Below are 20,718 nucleotides of genomic sequence, written 5' to 3' on the forward strand. Positions count from 1 at the left end.
TTATCTAAGGTATGGTTATAGTATTCTTAGTCAAACTAGAGTGGATGGGATTGGATACACAGGTTACACATACATTGAATTTTGTAAATCCCTGGGTGGGCAAAGTATGAGGATCTTTGGAGGAGCTAAGTAAATTTTTTAATTTTTCCAGGAGTTTTAAAGGTTGTCTTAATGTTGTATTTAAGTAGCGTTCTATCTATTTTTTCTGAAACGCCCCTTATTTAAGGTATGGTTATAGTATTCTTAGTCAAACTAGAGTGGATGGGATTGGATACACAAGTTACACATACATTGAATTTTGTAAATCCCTGGGTGGGCAAAGTATGGAAGAGGATCTTTGGAGGAGCTAAGTAAATTTTTTAATTTTTCCAGGAGTTTTAAAGGTTGTCTTAATGTTGTATTTAAGTAGCATTCTATCTATTTTTTCTGAAATGCCCCTTATGTAAGGTATGGTTATAGTATTCTTAGTCAAACTAGAGTGGATGGGATTGGATATTAGATTAGTACAGTGGATTGGAGACTGGCTATCTGATAGGTATCAACAAGTTGTGTATGGGGGGAGTGATACTCAGGAAAGTTACTAGTGGTGTGCCTTGTGGGGGGGGGGGTGTCTGTTTTAGGGCCATTACTTTAACTTGTATATTAATGATATTGGTGAAGATTTGGATGAAGATATTCAGTTGTTTGCAGGTGATGCAAAGTTGGGACGAACCATTAAGAGTAGAGAAGATGTTGTGGCCTTACAAGAAGACTTGAATAAATTGAGTGATTGTGCACAGGAATGGAGATGTGAGTTCAGTGTTGCAAAATGTGATGTTTTAAATTTTGGGAAACAAAGATGGAATGCTGAATTTATGCTTGGTGAGGATATATTGTCGCAGGTGGAGGAAATAAGAGATCTGGGGGTGATAGTGGATAAGGATCTGAAATTTAGGGAACACATTATGAAGATTATGAACAAAATTATGAAGACAACACAAAGGCTTCTGGGAATGATGTGGAGGATACTGACTTGTAGAAGTAGGGAGATTTTTGTTCCATTGTATAAGGCTTCGATTAGGCCACACATGAACTATTGTTCCTAGATTTAGTCACCTGGTTTTCAGAAGGATGAAGAGATGTTGGAAAGGGTCCAGAGGCGACTAAGATAGTTTCTAACCTCTGGAATGTCGAATATGAGGAAAGATTGAGAAGATGCAATTTGCAGAGTTGGGTGGACAGGAGGAAGATGGGAGATATGATAGAGACCTAAAAGTTAGTAAGGGGTTGTTATAGGATCAATGTTAGAAAAGTTCTACAGAAAACAGTGAGAGATCAGGGGAGAACCAGAGGTCATCCCTGGAAAGTGTATAAAGAGGGTATGAGTAGGGAGGAGTGAGAAGCAATTTTTTTTTCATGCAGAGTTGTGAATGATTGGAATGCCTTGCCTGAGAGTTTGGTGTCTGCAGAGAATTTGAGTGTGTTTGAAGCACGATATGATGAGCTGTGGGTGTATGATGAAAGGACCTCCCAGATGAGTCTTTGAATAATAATAATCTTTTTTGCTTTTAGTGGCATTTTTCTGGACGATCTTGTGAATGGTTTTTTTATTGTAGCCATTTTTTTACAAATGTTTGGCTAATAATTTCAAATTCTTGGTTCAGAGCTTGTTTATTGGAGCAAATTGTTAGGACTCTGTGTTTAAGGAGGCTGATGACTCTTAGTTTTTGTGTTGGATGGTGGTATGAATTTTATGTATGTATTGGCCTGTATATGTGTGTAAGTTTGCAGTAGAGGCAGCTTAAAGGAAGACGTGTGATGAGTGTATCTAGAAAAGGAAGTGAGTTGTTGTTTTCAATTTCTGTGGTGAATTGGATATGTTTGTGTTGTTTGTTCAGGTGGCTTAGGAATGTATTTAATGTTTTGTGCCCATGGGGCCAAATGGCGAAAATATCATCAACAAATCAGAGCCAGACTTTGGGTTTTAGGCTGGCTTGAAGTTTTCCATGTAAAAGTTAGCTGTTGGGAGAGAAAGTGGTGAGCTCATGACCATACCTTCTTTTTGGAGGTAAAAATTATCTTGCCATACGAAATACCCAGAGCAGAGTACATGGGCAGAGAGGGCCGTGATATCGAGCGGAAATATGTTTTGTAAGAGAAGAACAGTATCATTGATTGGGAGTGAAAAGGGCAGTTACATCATAACTGACTAATTAATCTTCATCGTTGAGTGTGAAGTTTCTAATCTTTATGAAGTGTTGCGTATATTTTATGTAGGAGGGTGAATGACCTACCAACTCCTTGAATGTGGCTGCTAATTTCTTGGCTAGGTGATAATTAGGGCTTTCGATTCCTTCAGCTATCAGTTGTAGTGGCGTGTTTGTTTTTTGTAATTTTTGGCAGGCCATAAATTCAGGGAGCATGGGCATGGTGTGGTGTTAATTTTTTGGTTGTTTCTTCTGGCCATGTGATCACTGATTTGATTAATTCTATTGTTTTCATTTTGATGTGGTTTTTATGGTTGTAATTCACTTTTACAAAGATTATAAGAATGCCATAGCCATAACCCTACATTAGGGGCATTTCAGAAAAAATAGATAGAACACTACTTAAATACTACAAAAACCCCTAGCAAAATTAAGAAATTTACTAGCTCCTCCAAAGATCCTCTTCCATACTGTGCCCACCCAAGAGTGTACAAAATTCGATGTAACCTACCTTACATAGGGGAAACAGGACGCACCATCCCAATCAGAAAAGATGAACAAAAATGCCATATTAAATACCTCCACTATGGTAAAACAGGCCTATCAGACCATGTGCTCCAAACATGCCACAGAATTGACTGGAAAGGCACTAAGTTCCTACATTATAAACTACTATATAAAGAAAATTCGAAGAATCTTGTGAAATGCTGAAACATCATCCAAATCTGAACAAAAACGATAGATTAATTATTCCAAGAATGTGGAGGACCTGTCTTCACCTCACAAACAGCCCCAGACAGAAGAAAATCCCAATATGAAAAGACTTTAGAAATTGTTTAATGTAGTTCCGTTTTTTTTTTCTCCTCACCAGAGGTCAGGCTAGGATAAATAATTAACAAACATTTAGATTCATCTTACTTTTGTATAGTGCAGCATCATGTAGCTTGTATCTTGTACATATGTATGTTTTCCTGATGATGTCCTCAATACAGAGGTCGAAACTTCGATTGTTACTTGCTTTTTCTTCAATTGTTTGGTTCTGTCTACTGCTGGACAAAGGTCTCTCCCATGGTTTTCCAGACCACTCAGTTTTCTGCCTCTCCCATCCATCTCACTCCTGCAACTTGTTTCAGCTCATTCCTCTTCCTTCTTGTCAGTCTTCCTCTTTGTCTTGCTCCATCCATCGATCACCATTCTGTTGTTTTTCTAGTCCATCTCCCATCATTACATCTGGCAATATGGACACCTATCTCCACTTATCCTGCTTATCCAGGTATTTGTCTTCCTATCTCTTAATGTCATTTTTAATATACTTCTCTCCATGAGATGTGTTGTTCTCAGCTTTTTGTTTAGGGCTTCTGTTAAAGTCCATGTTTCTCCCCTGTATGTTAGGACAGGAAGTATGCACTGGTTGAAAGCTTTTCTTTTTAGACTCACAGGGATGTCACTTCTGAATACATCTCTCATATTCCCATAAGCTATCCATCCAAGGTGAATTCTTCGTTCAATCTCTTTTCTTTGGCAATCCTCAAAGGATAACATTTGTCCCAAATATACACATGAACTAACTTGTTCTATTTCATGGTTTTCATCTTTGACAGTTCTTTGATTTATGTATTTATTCATCATTATTTTGATTTTTTCTCTATTTATTTTTAATCCAATTTCTCTGGAGGCTTCATTTAGCTGATTTAGCCTTTCTTCCAGATCTTCAAGATTATCTGCTATTAGGACAACATCATCTGCAATCAGATGATGCAGCCTTTCTTCATTTATGTTTATTGCTTTTGTTTCCCAATCAAGGCTTCTAAAGTCTTCTTCTAATGCAGCTATAAATAGTTTGGGAGATATAGTATCACCTTGCTGGATGCCTTTTTGTACTGGAAACTTTTCACTGTTTTTATATAATTTAATTACAGAAGTTGCATTATTGTATGGTTTCTCATTTTTGGTTTCAAGAGCTTTTAGTGTTGCAGATGTTTTAACTGAATCAAATGCTTTTTTGTGGTCTATGTGCCAGACATAAGGGTTTATTGTATTCAATTAATTTTTCAATGAGCTGTCTTAATATGTGAATATGGACCAAAGTATTGTAATTCTTCCTAAATCCAGCTTGTTCACAGGATTGCATTCCCTCATGTTTAGATTTTATTCTATTATTTATAATTTTTGTGAAGACTTTATATATGGTGGGGAGTAGGCTTTATAGGTCTGTAGTTTTTAATTTCTTCCTTATTGCCCTTTATAAAAATTAATATTAGAAGTGAATTGTTCCAATTTTTTGGAAATTTTTTCTGTTTTAGGCATTTATTAAAGAGTTTAGTCACCTGTTTGATGACAGGGCTTCCTCCCAGTTTTAAGAAGTCTACCATAATTCTATCTTCTCCTAGGGCCTTTCAATTCTTCATTTCCAAAAGTTCCATTTCCACTTCACTTTCTATATCTTATAAGTTCACTTATAAGATATAGAAATGCATTAATCAAAAGAATTCAGGAATTTTATACTGAACTCTATGAAGACAAGGACCGAGACCACAGAGTTCAGTATAAAATTCCTGAAATCTTTTGATTAATGCATCTCTATATCTTCAAGTGCACCATTTTTTTCCTCTTACAGCAGCTATTTCCTTTGTTACAACTGATAATATTTCATCTTAGGACCTTCATATTACTATTGTTTTCTATTGTTTCTTTAATTTTCCTAGTAATGTACAATCTAATTTCATTTTTCATCCTTTTACATATAGTTTTACAAATTTCTGAATATTCTATTTTATTGGTCTCATTAAAATTTCTTTTCATATCTCTTCTTTTCTTCATCAGATCTAAGGTTTCCTCTTAGTTTTTCCTCTCTTTGGTGCCTTTTTACACCTCCTATTTGCACAATTCAAGAGAGATTTTGTTAAGATTTCATTAACATCATTAATGGTAGTAGCTGTGTTTAACCTTTTTAGTTCATTTTTGAACTAAAAAGCTTTTTAGTTCTATAAAGCTTTTATTGTGGTAGAGGCTTTGTAGATTCACTAAATTGGACTTTTTTCTTATGAGCTTATTCCATACCCATTTTTTTGATGATCCATACTTTGTCCTTACTAGTCTGTGGTCATTTCCTGTATTGAAACTATTAAGCACTTTGGTATTATTTATTATATATCTTCTGTTGGAGAGGATGAAGTCTATTTCATTATAGGTTTGTCCATTTAGTCTTTTCCAAGTCCATTTTCGGTTGATTTTCTTCTTGAAAATGCTGTTCATAATCATCATCATCATACGTATCAAGGATTTAGGCCTAGCATGGCCTGTTTTTGAATCGTTTAAGAGGATGTCCTGGTTTTCTTTTTCCTATTGGTTTGTACTTTAAGGCTTGTTTTGGTAATCTTTCTGTTTTCATTCTTTGAACGTATTCCATCCATTTATGTTTATATTTTTAATTTTTTCTATTACTGGGTCTTGGTTTAATTCTTTCATAATATCTTCATTTCTTTTGTGATCAAATAGGGTATACTTTGCAGTTTTTCTCATAAACTTCATTTCTGCTGTTGTTAATCTTTGTTTGTCTTTTTGTTTTATTGTCCAGATTTCGCTTTCATACAGTAAGACCGGTAGGGCTAATGTATTATATACTTTTAGCCTGTTTTGTTTTTGAACTAGGTTTGGTTTAAATATAGAGTTAATTACACCTGTTATTTTTAAATATTTTGCAATTTTTACGTTTATATCTTTTTCATTTTTATATGTGATCATACATCCTAGGTAGTTAAATGAATTCACCTATTCTAAGATCTTGTTATCTATTACTATTTTAGTTCTTGCTGGATCTTTTCCTTTAAAGGCCATAGTTTTGGATTTTTCCGTTGATATTGTCATACCATAATCTTTGGATATCTCATTTAGATTTATTTATATAGAGCTGTTCATAATAAAGAGGTTATTTTCTTCTGTGAATTCAATAAGTCTTTCTCCTCTTTTATTCCGCTGTCCAAATCCAAATTTACCAATGGAGTTCAGATGGTCATCTCTGCTTCCAATCTTGGCATTAAAGTCACCCATTATAATTATGTAGAATTCTTTAGAATTATTTAATGTGGATTCTAATGTTTCATAGAAATCTTCTATTTCTTCATCTGGATGGTCCATGGTTGGGACATATATTTGTATAATTTTCAGTTGATATCATTTATTTATGAAGAGACTTAGTTCAGCTGTTCTTGGTGTTATTTTATTAACAAACAGGACATTGTCCTTGAGTGTTTTTTTTTTATTTATTAGGAATCCTACACCACTAGTTGAGTTTCTTTCACGTTCACAGTGGTAGAGTAGATGTCCATCTTTTAATTGCATGAGAGTTTCTTCTTTCCTTCTTATCTCTGAGAGGCCCACAACATCCCATTTTATATGGTCCAGTTCCTTCATCAGTTCTTCCAATCTATCATCATCCCATAGAGATCTGCAGTTATATGTTCCTACTAATATCCTTCTGTCATTGTTCATTGTAGGTGGTCTCATTGTAGATACTGGAGACTGTAACATTTTTTTTTTTTTTTTTCAACCTAGACCCTCCAGGATGCATCCCTTTTTGTGCTGGGCAACAGACGAGCCAGTATGTAATTTCCCTACTTCATTCATCATTTACATTGTCCTCATTTACATTTGGCCTTATACCACGCTGGCCAGACGGGCTGGTGCCTCACAATAGTGCATAAGACGAAATGACACAGCAAAATAGGAAAGATTCACTCCTATCCCTCGAATACTCTAATAGCATTAGGGGAAAGGAGCAAGATGAGAAGAAAGAAGCACGGAAGGAAGAGGAGGGACCAGTCTACAGATAATATAACAGATGTATATTACATGAAGTAAAACATGGCCATCATCAGGTACCTCGGGTTTTCCACGCCCATATTCACTAAAGTGAGCCCCTGAACCCTGTTACTTGCTTAATGTTAAGTAAAGTAATTATTCTAACACGTGTGTTGTGCCTCCATAAATTCTTCACTATGAATGTTGACCACTGTGTAACCTTAAAAGAAATCTTTGTTGTTTCCCATTTTGCTGCTGAACTTTTTTTATTCTATCTCCAAAACCATTTAAATGGTTTTGGAGTTAGATGTTTGGAGAAAGTGTTGTTTAGTGAGAGTTTGGAAGTGCAAAAACAAGGAAACTAGAGATATTAGGTGGGGGGGATGATGCAATCAAACTTGTATCTCACCATACATGTGTACAGAAATTATTATGCAATGCTGAATTCCATTACACAGGTTTCAGATTCGAGTGGGGTTGTTATCGACATTACAGAAGGATAATTGTGGGTCCAAGGGGATGCTGAAATGCATGTACGCGAATGCAAGAAGTATTAGAAATAAGGGTGAAAAGTTTTTTACGTTGCTCAGCTTGACTTGGCTAAAAATTATAGACATCAGGGAGAACTGGTCGACAGAAAATGATATAGTTACACGGATAGTAAAAAATGTAAAAGGGTTTTGTATTTTTAAGGACGATAGAGAGAATAGAACAGGCAGTTTTGCTGATGATAGCTGAAGAATTACAACCAACAAAATTAGAAGGTAAAGAGGATTTTAGGTATGCAGGAGATGATTCATTTGAAGGTGTCTGGTCTGAGATAGAAGCCAATAGGACAAAATATATTGATAGGTGCTGCTATAGACCACAGGAAGATGTAGATGCCATGTATTGGCAGATTAGCACAAGGAGTACAGGCTGAACAATTATTATGGGAGATTTTAACTATGGAGACATATATTGGAGGGAGGAAAGGGTACATGGAAAGATGGAAGTGGAATTTATACAGATGCTAAGAGATAATTACATGAAACAACATGTTATAAAGGGGACAAGGGATTTGAGAGTGTTGAATCTGATAATAGCATCAGAAGATATATTCATAACCAAGGTAGACACTCTGCCTCCAATTGGTGAGAGTTGCCAAATATGTGGAATTCTCTGTTAAGAAAGGGTTTATGCTTAAGCTGGTAATTATGACAGACAGGAGTCATCTTGAAGCAGTGCCATGGCTTGAGAAGTTACAAACAAAGAATGTTTGTAACTTCTTAAGTGGATGAGTAGAGAAATAAAGCAAGAGTTGCAAATTACAAGATGAGTTGAGAAATAAAGCAAGAGTTGCAAAAAAAAGAAAACACGCTGGAGGGAATATAAGGAAAAAGGTGATCATCATACTCATGAGCAGTACAAAGTGCAAGCAAGAAGGATGACTAGTAAAGTAAGAAAAGCCGAAGTAAACCCAAAAGGTTTTTTTATTTTTCTTATATATAGCAAGTAAGAGAAAAAATGACTATGGTAAAAAGGTGATAAAGACAAAAGAAATATTTGAGTTATGAGTGATCATTTTGCAAGGTTGTATAATCTAGGTTGAGATTTTACATTTGCTGATGTGACAGAAACACATATCAAAATTGAGGTAAATGAAGAGGAAGTACTCAGCATGTTGAAAAATATGAATGTGAACACAGCATTCGAACTGTATGGCATGTCAACTTGTGTAGTGCTTGAATGTGCAAGAGAATTGGCATTGCCTCTGATGAAGTTATTCAATCCAAGTCTCAGCTCTGGCAGGGTTCCAAGGGAGTGGAAAGATGGTTCCATTGCACAAGGTGACTCCAAGATAAAAGTTGCAAACTACAGACCAATTAATATATCAGGAGTAGTTGTTCCAGGTATTGAAAAAATTATTTAAACATAAAATCCAGCATTGAGTGCATAGGAATGCAATACTCTATGGTGGGCAGCACAGCTTTGTAAAGGGTACATTCTGTCTTAGTAATTTATTCACATTTTATAATAAATAATGGGATGAAGGAAATTTTATAATTTCCTTCATCCCATTCTGACAGCAGAATGGGATGAAGGAAATGGCTGCACAATAATATTGATGTACTTTGCAAAGGCATTTAACAGAATACCAAATGAAAAACTATGATGAAAGTTGGAGCAATTGGGAATATGGTAGCATTGATAGGAGTGGCTGACAGACAGACAGACATCAGTGAGTAGTATATGGTGGAATGGAATCTAGGAGAACAAGGGTAACTAACTAGTGGAGTACCTCAGGGTTCTGTACTATGGCCACTACACTTTAATTTTTTATCAGTGATATAGGGAAAGATTTAGGGGGGGGGATATTCAGTTGTTTGCAGATGATATAAAACTGGGAATGGCAAGGATGATTTAAATAAATGACATTGTGGGTAAAGGATAACGATTGTTAATTTAATGTTGCAAAATGAAAGGTTATGTTCTTTATTCTCTTAATTCATACAAATCAGAATTTTTAAAGTGAGTAATTTACATTTGCTTTTCATTTCCAGCATAATCATGATTATGTACTTTTTCTTTATTTGTTTGTTCCTTAATGGTTTCTGTGGTTAGTATGATAATCTTAACAATGGTAGCATGATATTAAGGCATGAATCCTAATGTTAAGATTTGTGACTAAGGATAGAAATACTAACTTTGATAAATTTAAAGTTAAACAGAGTTGCTTAAGGATCAGTGCTATTACATTTTGCTGTTATAACCAAAGATAATTATCCAAAAGGCAATAACTGGGAGAAGACCTTCACATAATCTTTTGAACCATTCTTGGAACCATACTTAGGCTTCTGACTTTATTATTATTATTATTATTACGGGCAATTCCTAGGATTCCTTAGACTCATCGAGAGAGGTCCTAACATCATGTCAAGAACAACATCCAACAGTATCTATCATACCTTGCCTTGAACACATTCACAGTCATGACACCCACAACAGATTCTGGCAGCTTATTCTACTCATTTACCACTCTCCAAGTAAAAAACCTAGCTCTAACACCCCTGCAAACCACACTCTTGTCCTGTTTCCATGGGTGACCCCTAGTCCTTCCAACACAAGTCCTGTTCTCAAAATATCCTCTGAACTAATCTTATAGAAACCCTCCAGTAATTTGAATGTCTCAATCATACACCCCTTTTCCTCCTATCAACCAATTTCTGCAACCAACAAATCTTCAACCTGTTCTCATAAGGTTCATTCCATAGACCTGCTATCATCTTGATATGCTTGATGGGGAGGAGGCAGATCCTCTCCACCTCCTCCCCATCAAGAAGAAACCCTGGCACCCAAATCTGGGTACAGTAGTCAAGATGGGGTCTTATCAAGGTTCAATTCAGAGGAACAATAACTTGCTTGTCTCTACTCGTCAAAGTATTCTTCGGTAACCAAGTGATTTGATGAGCTGATTTAGCCACTTTTGCAATGTGCCCCCCCTAAACTTTAACTCCATATCCACCAACACGCCCAAATCCCTGGCCTCGTCAATCTCCTAGAGTACAGTTCCACCAATGTGGTATTTGGGTACTAATCTTTTCACCCCAAAATGCATAACCTTACATTTTGCCACATTAAATTGACATCCATTCTCCTTAGCTCAGTCCCCCAATCTATCCAAATCATCCTGCAAAATTAAATTAAATTTAATAAATTTTAAATGTCCAGTCCTCATGTTCTTGTGGTACACCCCATTAATAGGTATCTATCTGGATACTGAACAAATGAGGACAGGTTATAAGTTTTGGATTTAGACAAACCAAACCACACCAAATAGGAGTGCTTAAGGGTCAAAACTATATAACTGAGAGGAGACCTCCACAGAGCCTTTAAAGGAATGTGGAGAACCAGGGCTTCTGACCTAATGTCCAATCCTCACCTTCTCGTGGTGCATCCTGTTGGGTATCTACCTGGATACTGAACGAACAAGGATGGGCTTGCAATTTGTGACTTAGCCGACCAAATTTTATTCTTATTGGCTTAAACCAATATACAAAATGATGATACAACATGACAAAATTTCATGCCGCCTGGGGCATCGCCCGGTTAAACAAGGCCCCTGTTGTTTTCGCCAGGGAACCAGGGCGAACAGTGAAAAGTCAGCTACTGGAACAAATCTGAAAACACAACCCAACTCAACATCACCAAAACTAAAGATCAGTACTATCAACATAAGAAGCCTGAATTGCAAAGAAATGGAGCTAGCTGAGGAATTAGATAAGTACCAGATCAACATAATAGGGGTGACTGAAACAAAAAAGACAAAAACTGGTCTTTTTTGATCTTTCTGAGCAATAAATACAAAATGTTATATTCAGAAAATTACAATAAAGGAAAAGAAGGAGTAGCCATAGTATTCAACACAAAATACGAGGCTAATCTTCTTGAATGACAGGCAGTCTCAAGTAGAGTGATGTAGGCACATATCAGAATGGGGAATTGGGCAATGAGACTTATTTGTGCCTATAGTCCCACAGAAGGATCTACTAGGTTAGAAGTGGAGAAATTTTTTGATGCTTTAGAAAAAGCAACTGACATAATGAAAAAGGAAAATTTGGTCCTTGTTGGGTGATCTAAATAGCAGAATAGGAAATGATTGTTAGACATACAAAAATATTTTGGGAAAGTTTTGAGAAAAGAACGAAGCTAATAATAATGGCAAATACCTGTTGGATTTCTGCTCAGGACATGGACCGGTTATTACTAACACCATATTCCAACATAAAAATGTGCACAAATTCACATGGGGAGAAGAGGCTAGGAATAAGAAAAGTCTCATTGACTATGTTATTGTTGATAGTGATGTTTTCTCCTTGGTGCAGGACACCAGAGTGTACAGAGGATTTGAAATTGGAAGTGATCACTATTTAGTCTTGAGCAGGATAAAATTGAATTTCATATTGAAAAGAATAACATGTAAGAAAGTTTTAAAGCGAATAAAAGTTGAGCAGCTCTCAGATGTGAACTGTAGACTAAAATACACAAAGATTATTGAAGAAAAAATGAGAGTGAGAACAGGAATCAAACCTTGGAGATTCAGTGGCAAACTCTGAAGAAAACATTGATTGATTCCACAAGAGAGGCATGTGGTGAAGTTGTCTGCAAGGATAGAAAAATCAGAACTCCATAGTGGCCACAGGATGTTAAAAAGGCAGTGAAGGAAAAAAATAAAGCATATCAAAAGCTCCTGGCGAATAAGTCAGCTTGTGCTCTTAGAGAATATAGAGACAAATGCAAGAATGCTAAACACTGTGTAAAACTAGCTAAACAAAAGTCATGGGAGAACTTTGGCAAGAACATAGAAAATAAATATCAAGAAGGTGGCAAAATATTCTGGAGGTTGTTGAAGAAGCTTAGGAATGGAGGAAAGAGTACTGTAAAAGGAGTTAGAGATAATAAAGGTGACATAAAATGGGAGAAAAAGATATCCTTGAAGTATGGAGTAATTACTTCGAAAAATTATTAAATGAAACAAGAAGTAATAGCACGGTGGTAAAAAAACACTCAACAGGCATACAGTCAGGAATACATATCCATACTTGAAGTAGAAAAAGTCATCAAAGGCTTGAAATGTGGAAAGGAGTAGATGATGTTTGACCAGAATTGCTGAGGTATGGTGGTATAAAAGTCTTACAGTGGCTGCACTGCATAGTTCAGAAAGCCTGAACAGAGGGACGAATTCCTAATGATTGGCGTAGAGCTCTAATAGTACCCATATATAAAAAGGGAAATAAAACTGAATGTGAGGTTACAGAGGTATTTCCCTACTGAGTGTTCCTGGCAAGATCTATGCAAGTATACTTGAGAAACAGTTGAGAAGAATTGTGGAAGAACAAGCTGGATTCAGGCAAAATAGAGGCTGTCAGGATCTGATCTTCACTTTATGACAAATAGTTGAGAAATCATGGGAATATAACAAAGATCTATATTTAAGTTTTGTTGATTTGGAAAAGGCATATGACAAGGTGCTAAGAGAGAAGTTATTCAATATGCTACAGTTATATGGTGTCAATGGGTCATTATATCAAGCGATATTTAGTCTTTATTTGAGTTGTAAGTCAGCGGTTAGAATTGAAGGAAGTACAGGAAGATGGTTTAATGTTAAATCTGGTGTCAGACAAGGATGTACATTATCACATCTGTTATTCATTATCTATATGGATCACATTATGAAGGAAAGTGGTATTAAACATGATATCAAAATTGGAGATGTTAATGTCAGCTCTTTGCTTTATGCGGACGATGTTATTCTTCTAAATAAATCTGCTAGAAGTTTGCAGGATTCCCTGACTAAATTGAATAACTGTTGTAATAGATATGGTATGAAGGTCAGCATGAAAAAGACAAAGACAATGAAAATAGGTAGAATCGTTGAAAATGTCAACCGTGTTGTGAACAGGGAACCTGTGGAACAAGTAAAAAATTTGAGCTACTTAGGCACGATTTTTGGTGAAGACGGTAAATTAAATATGGAAATAGACAACAGAATCAACAAAGCTGGTATGGTAGGAAGTTAATTTAATAAATTCATATGGAATAAGAGAGAAATTAGTCAGAATATTATATTAGCTGTATACAAGACAGTGTTCAAACCAGTTTTAACTTATGGATCTGAGAGCTGGGTCAGAAGTAAAACACATGACCAAAGACTAGACACCGCAGATATGAGAGTCCTGAGAAAGATTAGAGACGTGAACAGATGGCAGTATCATATTAAAAACGAGGATATTAGGAAAGAACTTGACATTGTCAGCATCCAGGAATGCATTAGCAGAGCTAATCTCAGGTTAAATTACTTAAACAGAATGGGCGAGGAAAGATTAGCAAAACAATTGTTCTCTGCCACGTTTGCAATAAAACAACCTAGAGGAAGACCAAGATATAGGTGGATTGATATGGTACAAAGTGCCTAGAGACGATAGAAATATAAGATTTGATAATGTTCTTGATAAGTAACAGATTGATTTGGAAGAAAATTGTAGATAGGAAGTTAGTAATGATCTAAATTTTTCATATAGTACTATCATATCCTTTACACCCCTTGAGGGTACATGACAAGAATTTGATGATGACGACGACAAACCAAATTATATTTTATCATCATCATCATCAAATTCCTGTCATGTACACTCAAGGGGTGTACAGGATATGATAGTACTACATAAAAAAATTAACATTATTACTAACTTCCTATCTACAATTTTCTTCGAAATCAGTCTGTTACTTGTCAAGACTCCAACATTATCAGATCTTATATTTCTCTCGTCTAAGGCACTTTGTACCCTATCAATCCACCTATATCTTGGTCTTTCTCTGGGTCGTTTTCCTGCCAACCTGGCAGAGAACACTTGTTTTGCTAATCTTTCCTCTCCCATTCAATTTAAGGGAACCATACCACCTGAGATTAGCTCTGCTAACACATTCCTGGATGCTGACAATGTCAAGTTCTTTCCTAATATCCTCATTTTTAATATGATATTGCCATTGATGCCATCTGTTCACGCCTCTAATCTTTCTCAGGACTCTCATATCTGCGGTCTCTAGTCTTTGGTCAAGTGTTTTACTTCTGACCCAGCTCTCAGATCCATAAGTTAAAACTGGTTTGAACACTGTCTTGTATACAGCTAATTTAGTGTTCCGACTAATTTCTCTCTTATTCCATATGAATTTATTCAATTGACTTCCCACCAGACCAGCTTTGCTGATTCTATTGTCTATTTCTTTATTTAATTTACCATCTTCAGTAAAAATCATGCCTAAGTAGCTGAAATGTTTTACTTGTTCCACAGGTTCTCCATTCACAACACAGTTGACATTTTCAATGATTCTGCCTATTTTCATTGTCTTTGTCTTTTTATTGCTGACCTTCATACCATATCTATTACAACAGCTATTCAATTTAGTCAGAAAATCTTGCAGACTTGTAGCCGATTTATTTAGAAGTGTAACATCATCCGCATAAAGCAAAGAGCTGACATTAACATCTCCAATTTTGATATCAGGTTTTATACCACTTTCCTTCATAATGTGATTCATATAGATAATGAATAATAGAGGGGATAATGTACATCCTTGTCTGACACCAGATTTAACATTAAACCATCTTCCTGTACTTCCTTCAATTTTAACTGCTGACTTACAACTCAAATAAAGACTAAGTATTGCTTGATATAATGACCCATCGACACCATATAACTGTAGCGTATTGAATAGCTTCTCTCTTGGCACCTTGTTATATTCCCATGCTTTCTCGACTATTTGTTGTAAAGTGAAGATCTGATCCTGACAGCCTCTATTTGGCCTGAATCCAGCTTGTTCTTCACCAAGCTTTTCTTCCACAATTCTTCTCAACTGTTTCTCAAGTATATTTGCATAGATCTTGCCAGGAACACTCAGTAGGGAAATGCCTCTGTAATTCTCACATGCAGTTTTATTTCCCTTTTTATATATGGGTACTATGAGAGCTCTACTCCAATCATCGGGAATTCGTCCCTCTGTCCAGGCTTTCTGAACTATGCAGTGCAGCCACTGTAAGACTTTTATACCACCATACTTCAGCATTTCTGGTTGAATATCATCTACTCCTGCTGCCTTTCCACATTTCAAGCCTTTGATGGCTTTTTCTACTTCAAGTATGGTTATGTATTCCTGACTACATGCCTGGTCAGTGTTTTTTTACCACTGTGATGTCATCACTGCTTGTTTCATTTAGCAGTTTTTCAAAGTAATTATCCATACTTGAAGGATATCTTTTTCTCCTGTTTTCATGTCACCTTTATCATCTCTAACTTCTTTTACAGCACTCTTTCCTCCATTCCTAAGCTTCTTCAACAACCTCCAGAATATCTTACCACCTTCTTGATATTTATTTTCTATATGCTTGCCAAAGTCCTCCCATGACTTTTGTTTAGCTAGTTTTACACACTGTTTAGCTTTCTTACATTTGTGTCTGTATTCTGTAAGAGTAAAAGCTGACTTATTTGCCAGGAACTTTTGATATGCTTTCTTCTTTTCCTTCACCGCCTCTTTAACTTCCTGTGTCCACCAGGGAGTTCTGATTTTTCTATCCTTGCACACAACCTCACCACATGCCTCTCTGGCAGAATCAATTAATGTTTTCTTCAGAGTTTGCCACTGAATCTCCAAGATTTGATTCCTGTTCTCAAACTCTTTCACTCTCTTTTCAATAATCTTTCTGTATTTTAGTCTACAGTTCACATCTGAGAGCTGCTCAACTTTTATTCGCTTTAAAACTTTCTTACATGTTATTCTTTTCAATATGAAATTCAATTTTATCCTGCTCAAGACTAAATAGTGATCACTTCCAATTTCAAATCCTCTGTACACTCTGGTGTCCTGCACCAGGGAGGAAACATCACTATCAACAATAACATGGTCAATAAGACTTTTCTTATTCCTAGTCTCTTCTCTCCATGTGAATTTGTGCACATTTTTATGTTGGAATATGGTGTTAGTAATAACCGGTCCATGTCCTGAGCAGAAATCCAACAGGTATTTGCCATTATTATTAGCTTCGTTCTTTTCTCAAAACTTTCCCAAAATATTTTTGTATGTCTCACAATCATTTCCTACTCTGCTATTTAGATCCCTAACAAGGACCAACTTTTCCTTTTTCATTATGTCAGTTGCTTTTTCTAAAGCATCAAAAAATTTCTCCACTTCTACCTTAGTAGAACCTTCTGTGGGACCATAAGCACAAATAAGTCTCATTGTCCAGTTCCCCATTCTCATATTTGCCCACATTACTCTACTTGAGACTGACTGCCATTCAAGAAGATTAGCCTCGTATTTTGTGTTGAATACTATGGCTACTCCTTCTTTTCCTTGATTGTCATTGCCTGAATATAACATTTTGTATTTATTGCTCAGAAAGATCTCACCAGTTTTGCTCTTTTTTGTTTCAGTCACCCCTATTATGTCGATCTGGTACTTATCTAATTCCTCAGCTAGCTCCATTTCTTTGCCATTCAGGCTTCTTACGTTGATAGTACCAATCTTTAACTCTGGTGATGTTGAATTGGGGTTTGTTTTCAGATTTTTTCCAGTAGCTGAATTTTCGCTGTTCGCCCTGGTTCCCTGGCAAAAACAAAGGGGGCCTTGTTTAACCGGGCGACGCCCTAGCCGGAATGAAATTTTGTCATGTTGTACCATCATTTTTTATTTTGGTTTAACCAATAATAATACAATTTGGTCGGCTAAATCCCAAATTCCAGCCCATCCTCGTTCGTTCAGTATCAAAATAGATACCCAACAGGGTGCACCACGAGAAGGTGAGGATTGGACATTAGGTCAGAAGCCCTGGTCGGTTCTCCACATTCCTTTAAAGGCTATGTGGAGGTCTCCTCTTAGTTATACAGCTTTGACCCTTAAGCACCCCAATTATATTGCCAAATTTTTAAACCAAAAACAGCATGATAAAAATCATACAGGCTGCGGATTGCCCATTTAAACAAGGTCTCTGCTGTTTTCTTAAGGGAAACCAGGACAAACAGTGAAAGTCAGCTACTGGAAGAAACTTCACTTCAGCTTCAACAAAAATTTAAGATAAGCACCATCATTGTAAGAGGTATCAGTGGCAGAAGTACTACATTTGATATAATTTGTGTTACCGAAACCAAGAATATAAAAACAGGTGAATCTGCTAAATAATAACTACTGTATGTTATATTTAGTATGTAGTAGCAATCAGTTAAAAGAAGAAGAAAGGTAAAGGAATAGCTGTTGTGTTCAACACTAAACTTGAAGATAATCTTGAATGGCAAGCAGCTGAGTGACATTGCAATATTCTAAGAAATGACAAATTTGGGATTTATAAGAGTTAGCAACTGGATTGGCAAAAAGTAGCATCCTGAGCTGAAGAAAAATATTTAGTTTTTTTTTTTTTTTGTTGTTGTTTGTTTTTTTGTTGCTGAGGAAGCTACTTGATGTGTATGTAACAGGAAAGAGGCTAGAGGAAAATGTTAATCCAAGGCTTCTTGTAGATTGTCTTGGCTGTTGAACAGAAGGTCTAAGAACTACAGCTTTTCATTTCTTGGGACATTTTACACAACCATATTTATTAAGGTCAGGTTGGTTTTTAAGATATCTTGCTAATTCAAAAAAAAAAAAAATCTTTCATGTTTGTACTTATTGCAGTGAAGCACAGTAGTTTTTTCCTCATTTGATTCTGTGCATGATCTATGACCAACGGACTGACCATAATTGTATAAGCAGATGTATTTCTCATGCTCTTCCAGCGAATTTGGCAGATCTTCCAGTCTGTCCATCATAAGGCAAGCTGCATTGACAAGGAACCTTATCATATATCTGGGAGGGGAAGGGGAAGAAGATGGTCTTGAGGGGAGTGATGGATAAGAAGAACACCCAGCTTTTTATGATGTTTGAAATCAGTGACAGTGCAGAGGCATATTTCTCTGAAACTTTAAAGAAATATAATTTCTATTGTTTTCAGAACACCATATCACACTGGCTACGCTACTCTTATTTGCTTTCTTATCTGTAAAACATTACAAAATTATACATTGACAAATCACAATAAATAAACTATCTGTGGTGTGTAAATAAAAAAAAAAGGCTCTAGATTCAGTTGTTGTGATAATAAATGCAGTCACTATATAAGATTACCATTGTGAAATACCTTCTCTTTTCTGATTGTCTCAGATAATTTCCATACCTGTTTGTTCTGATTGGAAGTATTTTCTATATTAACAAATTAAAAAATGACAATATTAATTTATAGATTGCTGTGTATGTACATATATTATTTTCTAATTTTATTTTAGGCTGGCGAGTTATCATTGTTAGAAAAGTTCTTGAGGTAAGATAAACCTATAACAGAAATTGAATTGTCTATTGATTCAGCATGTGTATAGTTAAGAGTAGTTCCCTCTTCAATCCAGTCTTTTTACCTTATGTATTTTTATGTGAATTCCACCTGCAAAAGGTTGCATAGTTATTATACAGGTTTAGTACCATATCTGTTGGTTAGATAATCTGGCAGCCCTGCTCATTAGGGTATTCTTTCAAGTTAAAATTTGTATCCCATGCAGAGCAACAAAAATCACCTATCACGTGAGTATCCGTTTTTTTTCCTTCCTAAAGTCATTGAAAATATTTAATACCATTATATGACCTAATTATGAAAGAAGTGTGATCACATTCATTGTGATTTTGCTATTTATGTTATTCTGTTTAAATCAGAGTGTAGGAACTGAATGGCGGAATACCGAGTGTTCTCAAATTGTTCTGTCATCAATGGTTTTCAACCAGCTGTCTACAAATCTATTAAAATTATATAGGAATATACCTATATAATTTTATCCTCTGAGTAAATAGTAAATTATATTTAACAAGAAATTATGTTGTTTTTTTATGTTGTTTTGTAAAATCTTGTATAGATAGAAATTTTTAATTAAATTCTTTCTATACTGATTTTACTTAGGAATATAAATTGGATTGATTTGCTTGCAATTTTTGTGAATATTTAACTATTGAATTAATGTATAATAACAAAGAACAAAGAAAATTATGTATAAATGAATTGTAATATTAGATTGTTTAAGACAAAGAAATATCCCAGACGGATTAAATTAAGACCTGAGGCTATCACATTTATGAAGGTCAAGAACGTACGGGTTTCTCGCCTTAATGCAGCGATCGAAAAAGCTGGCAGGTGCAGACCCATGTAAATACCCAAGGAAATGAAAGGGTAGCAAAATTGAAGGTCATGGGGACAGTTTAAAAAGAGAGGACTGGTCGTCATCACATAAGAGGTCACCAAGTTCTTGTTTCGTCAGAGAAGGTCAGTCGATGTAGTGGGATTTCGTTGGGGAAGGTCGGTCGTAGGTAGCCAGCATACCGCTAAAAGAGGAGAGGCTGATATCGATGGTCATCACAGGATAAGCACGAATTTACCCAGTTTTCTGTTACGGCTCTCGGTTCGTATATGTCCTGTTGATTCTAGGTCAAGGGACCCGTTCCTGCCAACAGATACCCGAAGATGTTAGATGGGTCGTTTAGCAGTGAAGAAATGAATTCTGGACTTCCAGCCACCAAGGTGCCTGCTGATTGCCGCCAATAGAAGTGCCCCATCGATGCCGAAAAAAGGTGCCTGTAAGTGAAAAGAAATATCGGAATGAAATAGATGGTAACAATCTCAAGGATCTACTGATATGGACTAGATGATTTAAAAACCAGTAAGGTCTTCTATATGTGATTAACTTAAGGCAAGAATTGTAGTAGTTATTGCTCTAGCACATTTGTTAGTATTAATTCAGGACTGAAAGCTATTAGCTAAATATTGAGAATTTACCTGCTTAGTTGTGAGATAAGATAGCGTTTATTGTTACCGAATGTTTAAACTTGCCTGTTGTATAGCATTGTAGGTCATTTCTAATATATGAATTAAGTGTAGGCACAATTATTACCATAGTCTGTGTACGTAGTGAAAGATTGTTGAACTTGGTAGACTAGTTTAATCTCTTAGCTAAAGTTAATGAGAAGTATAGAGTCAGAAATATTTTGTGTGCTTAGTATTAAACTTTACTGTAACTTGATTAGTATGAATAAACTATTTTGTTTGTCAAATAATATGCCTGATTCCTGCATACCAATGCACTGCTCATAAAAATCGAACCTATATGTCTTAAGGGGATAGTTTGCCACGACT

General features: G+C 35.8%; 1 protein-coding gene across 1 annotated transcript in view; it reads left to right on the plus strand.

Annotated features, from left to right (window-relative positions):
• The window catches only part of LOC150107355 (voltage-gated purine nucleotide uniporter SLC17A9-like), a 235,909-nt gene that overhangs the window by 129,798 nt on the left and 85,393 nt on the right, over window positions 1–20,718 (plus strand). Inside the window, exon 9 of the mRNA XM_090391830.1 lies at window positions 18,833–18,867. Coding sequence (XP_090247956.1) covers window positions 18,833–18,867 — 35 coding nt within the window. The remainder of the gene's footprint in view (window positions 1–18,832; window positions 18,868–20,718) is intronic.

Source organism: Typopeltis vanoorti, chromosome 4 (genome assembly GCF_054136105.1).
Source record: "Typopeltis vanoorti isolate ZY-2024b chromosome 4, IOZ_Tvanoo_1.0, whole genome shotgun sequence".
Lineage (NCBI taxonomy): Eukaryota > Metazoa > Arthropoda > Arachnida > Uropygi > Thelyphonidae > Typopeltis > Typopeltis vanoorti.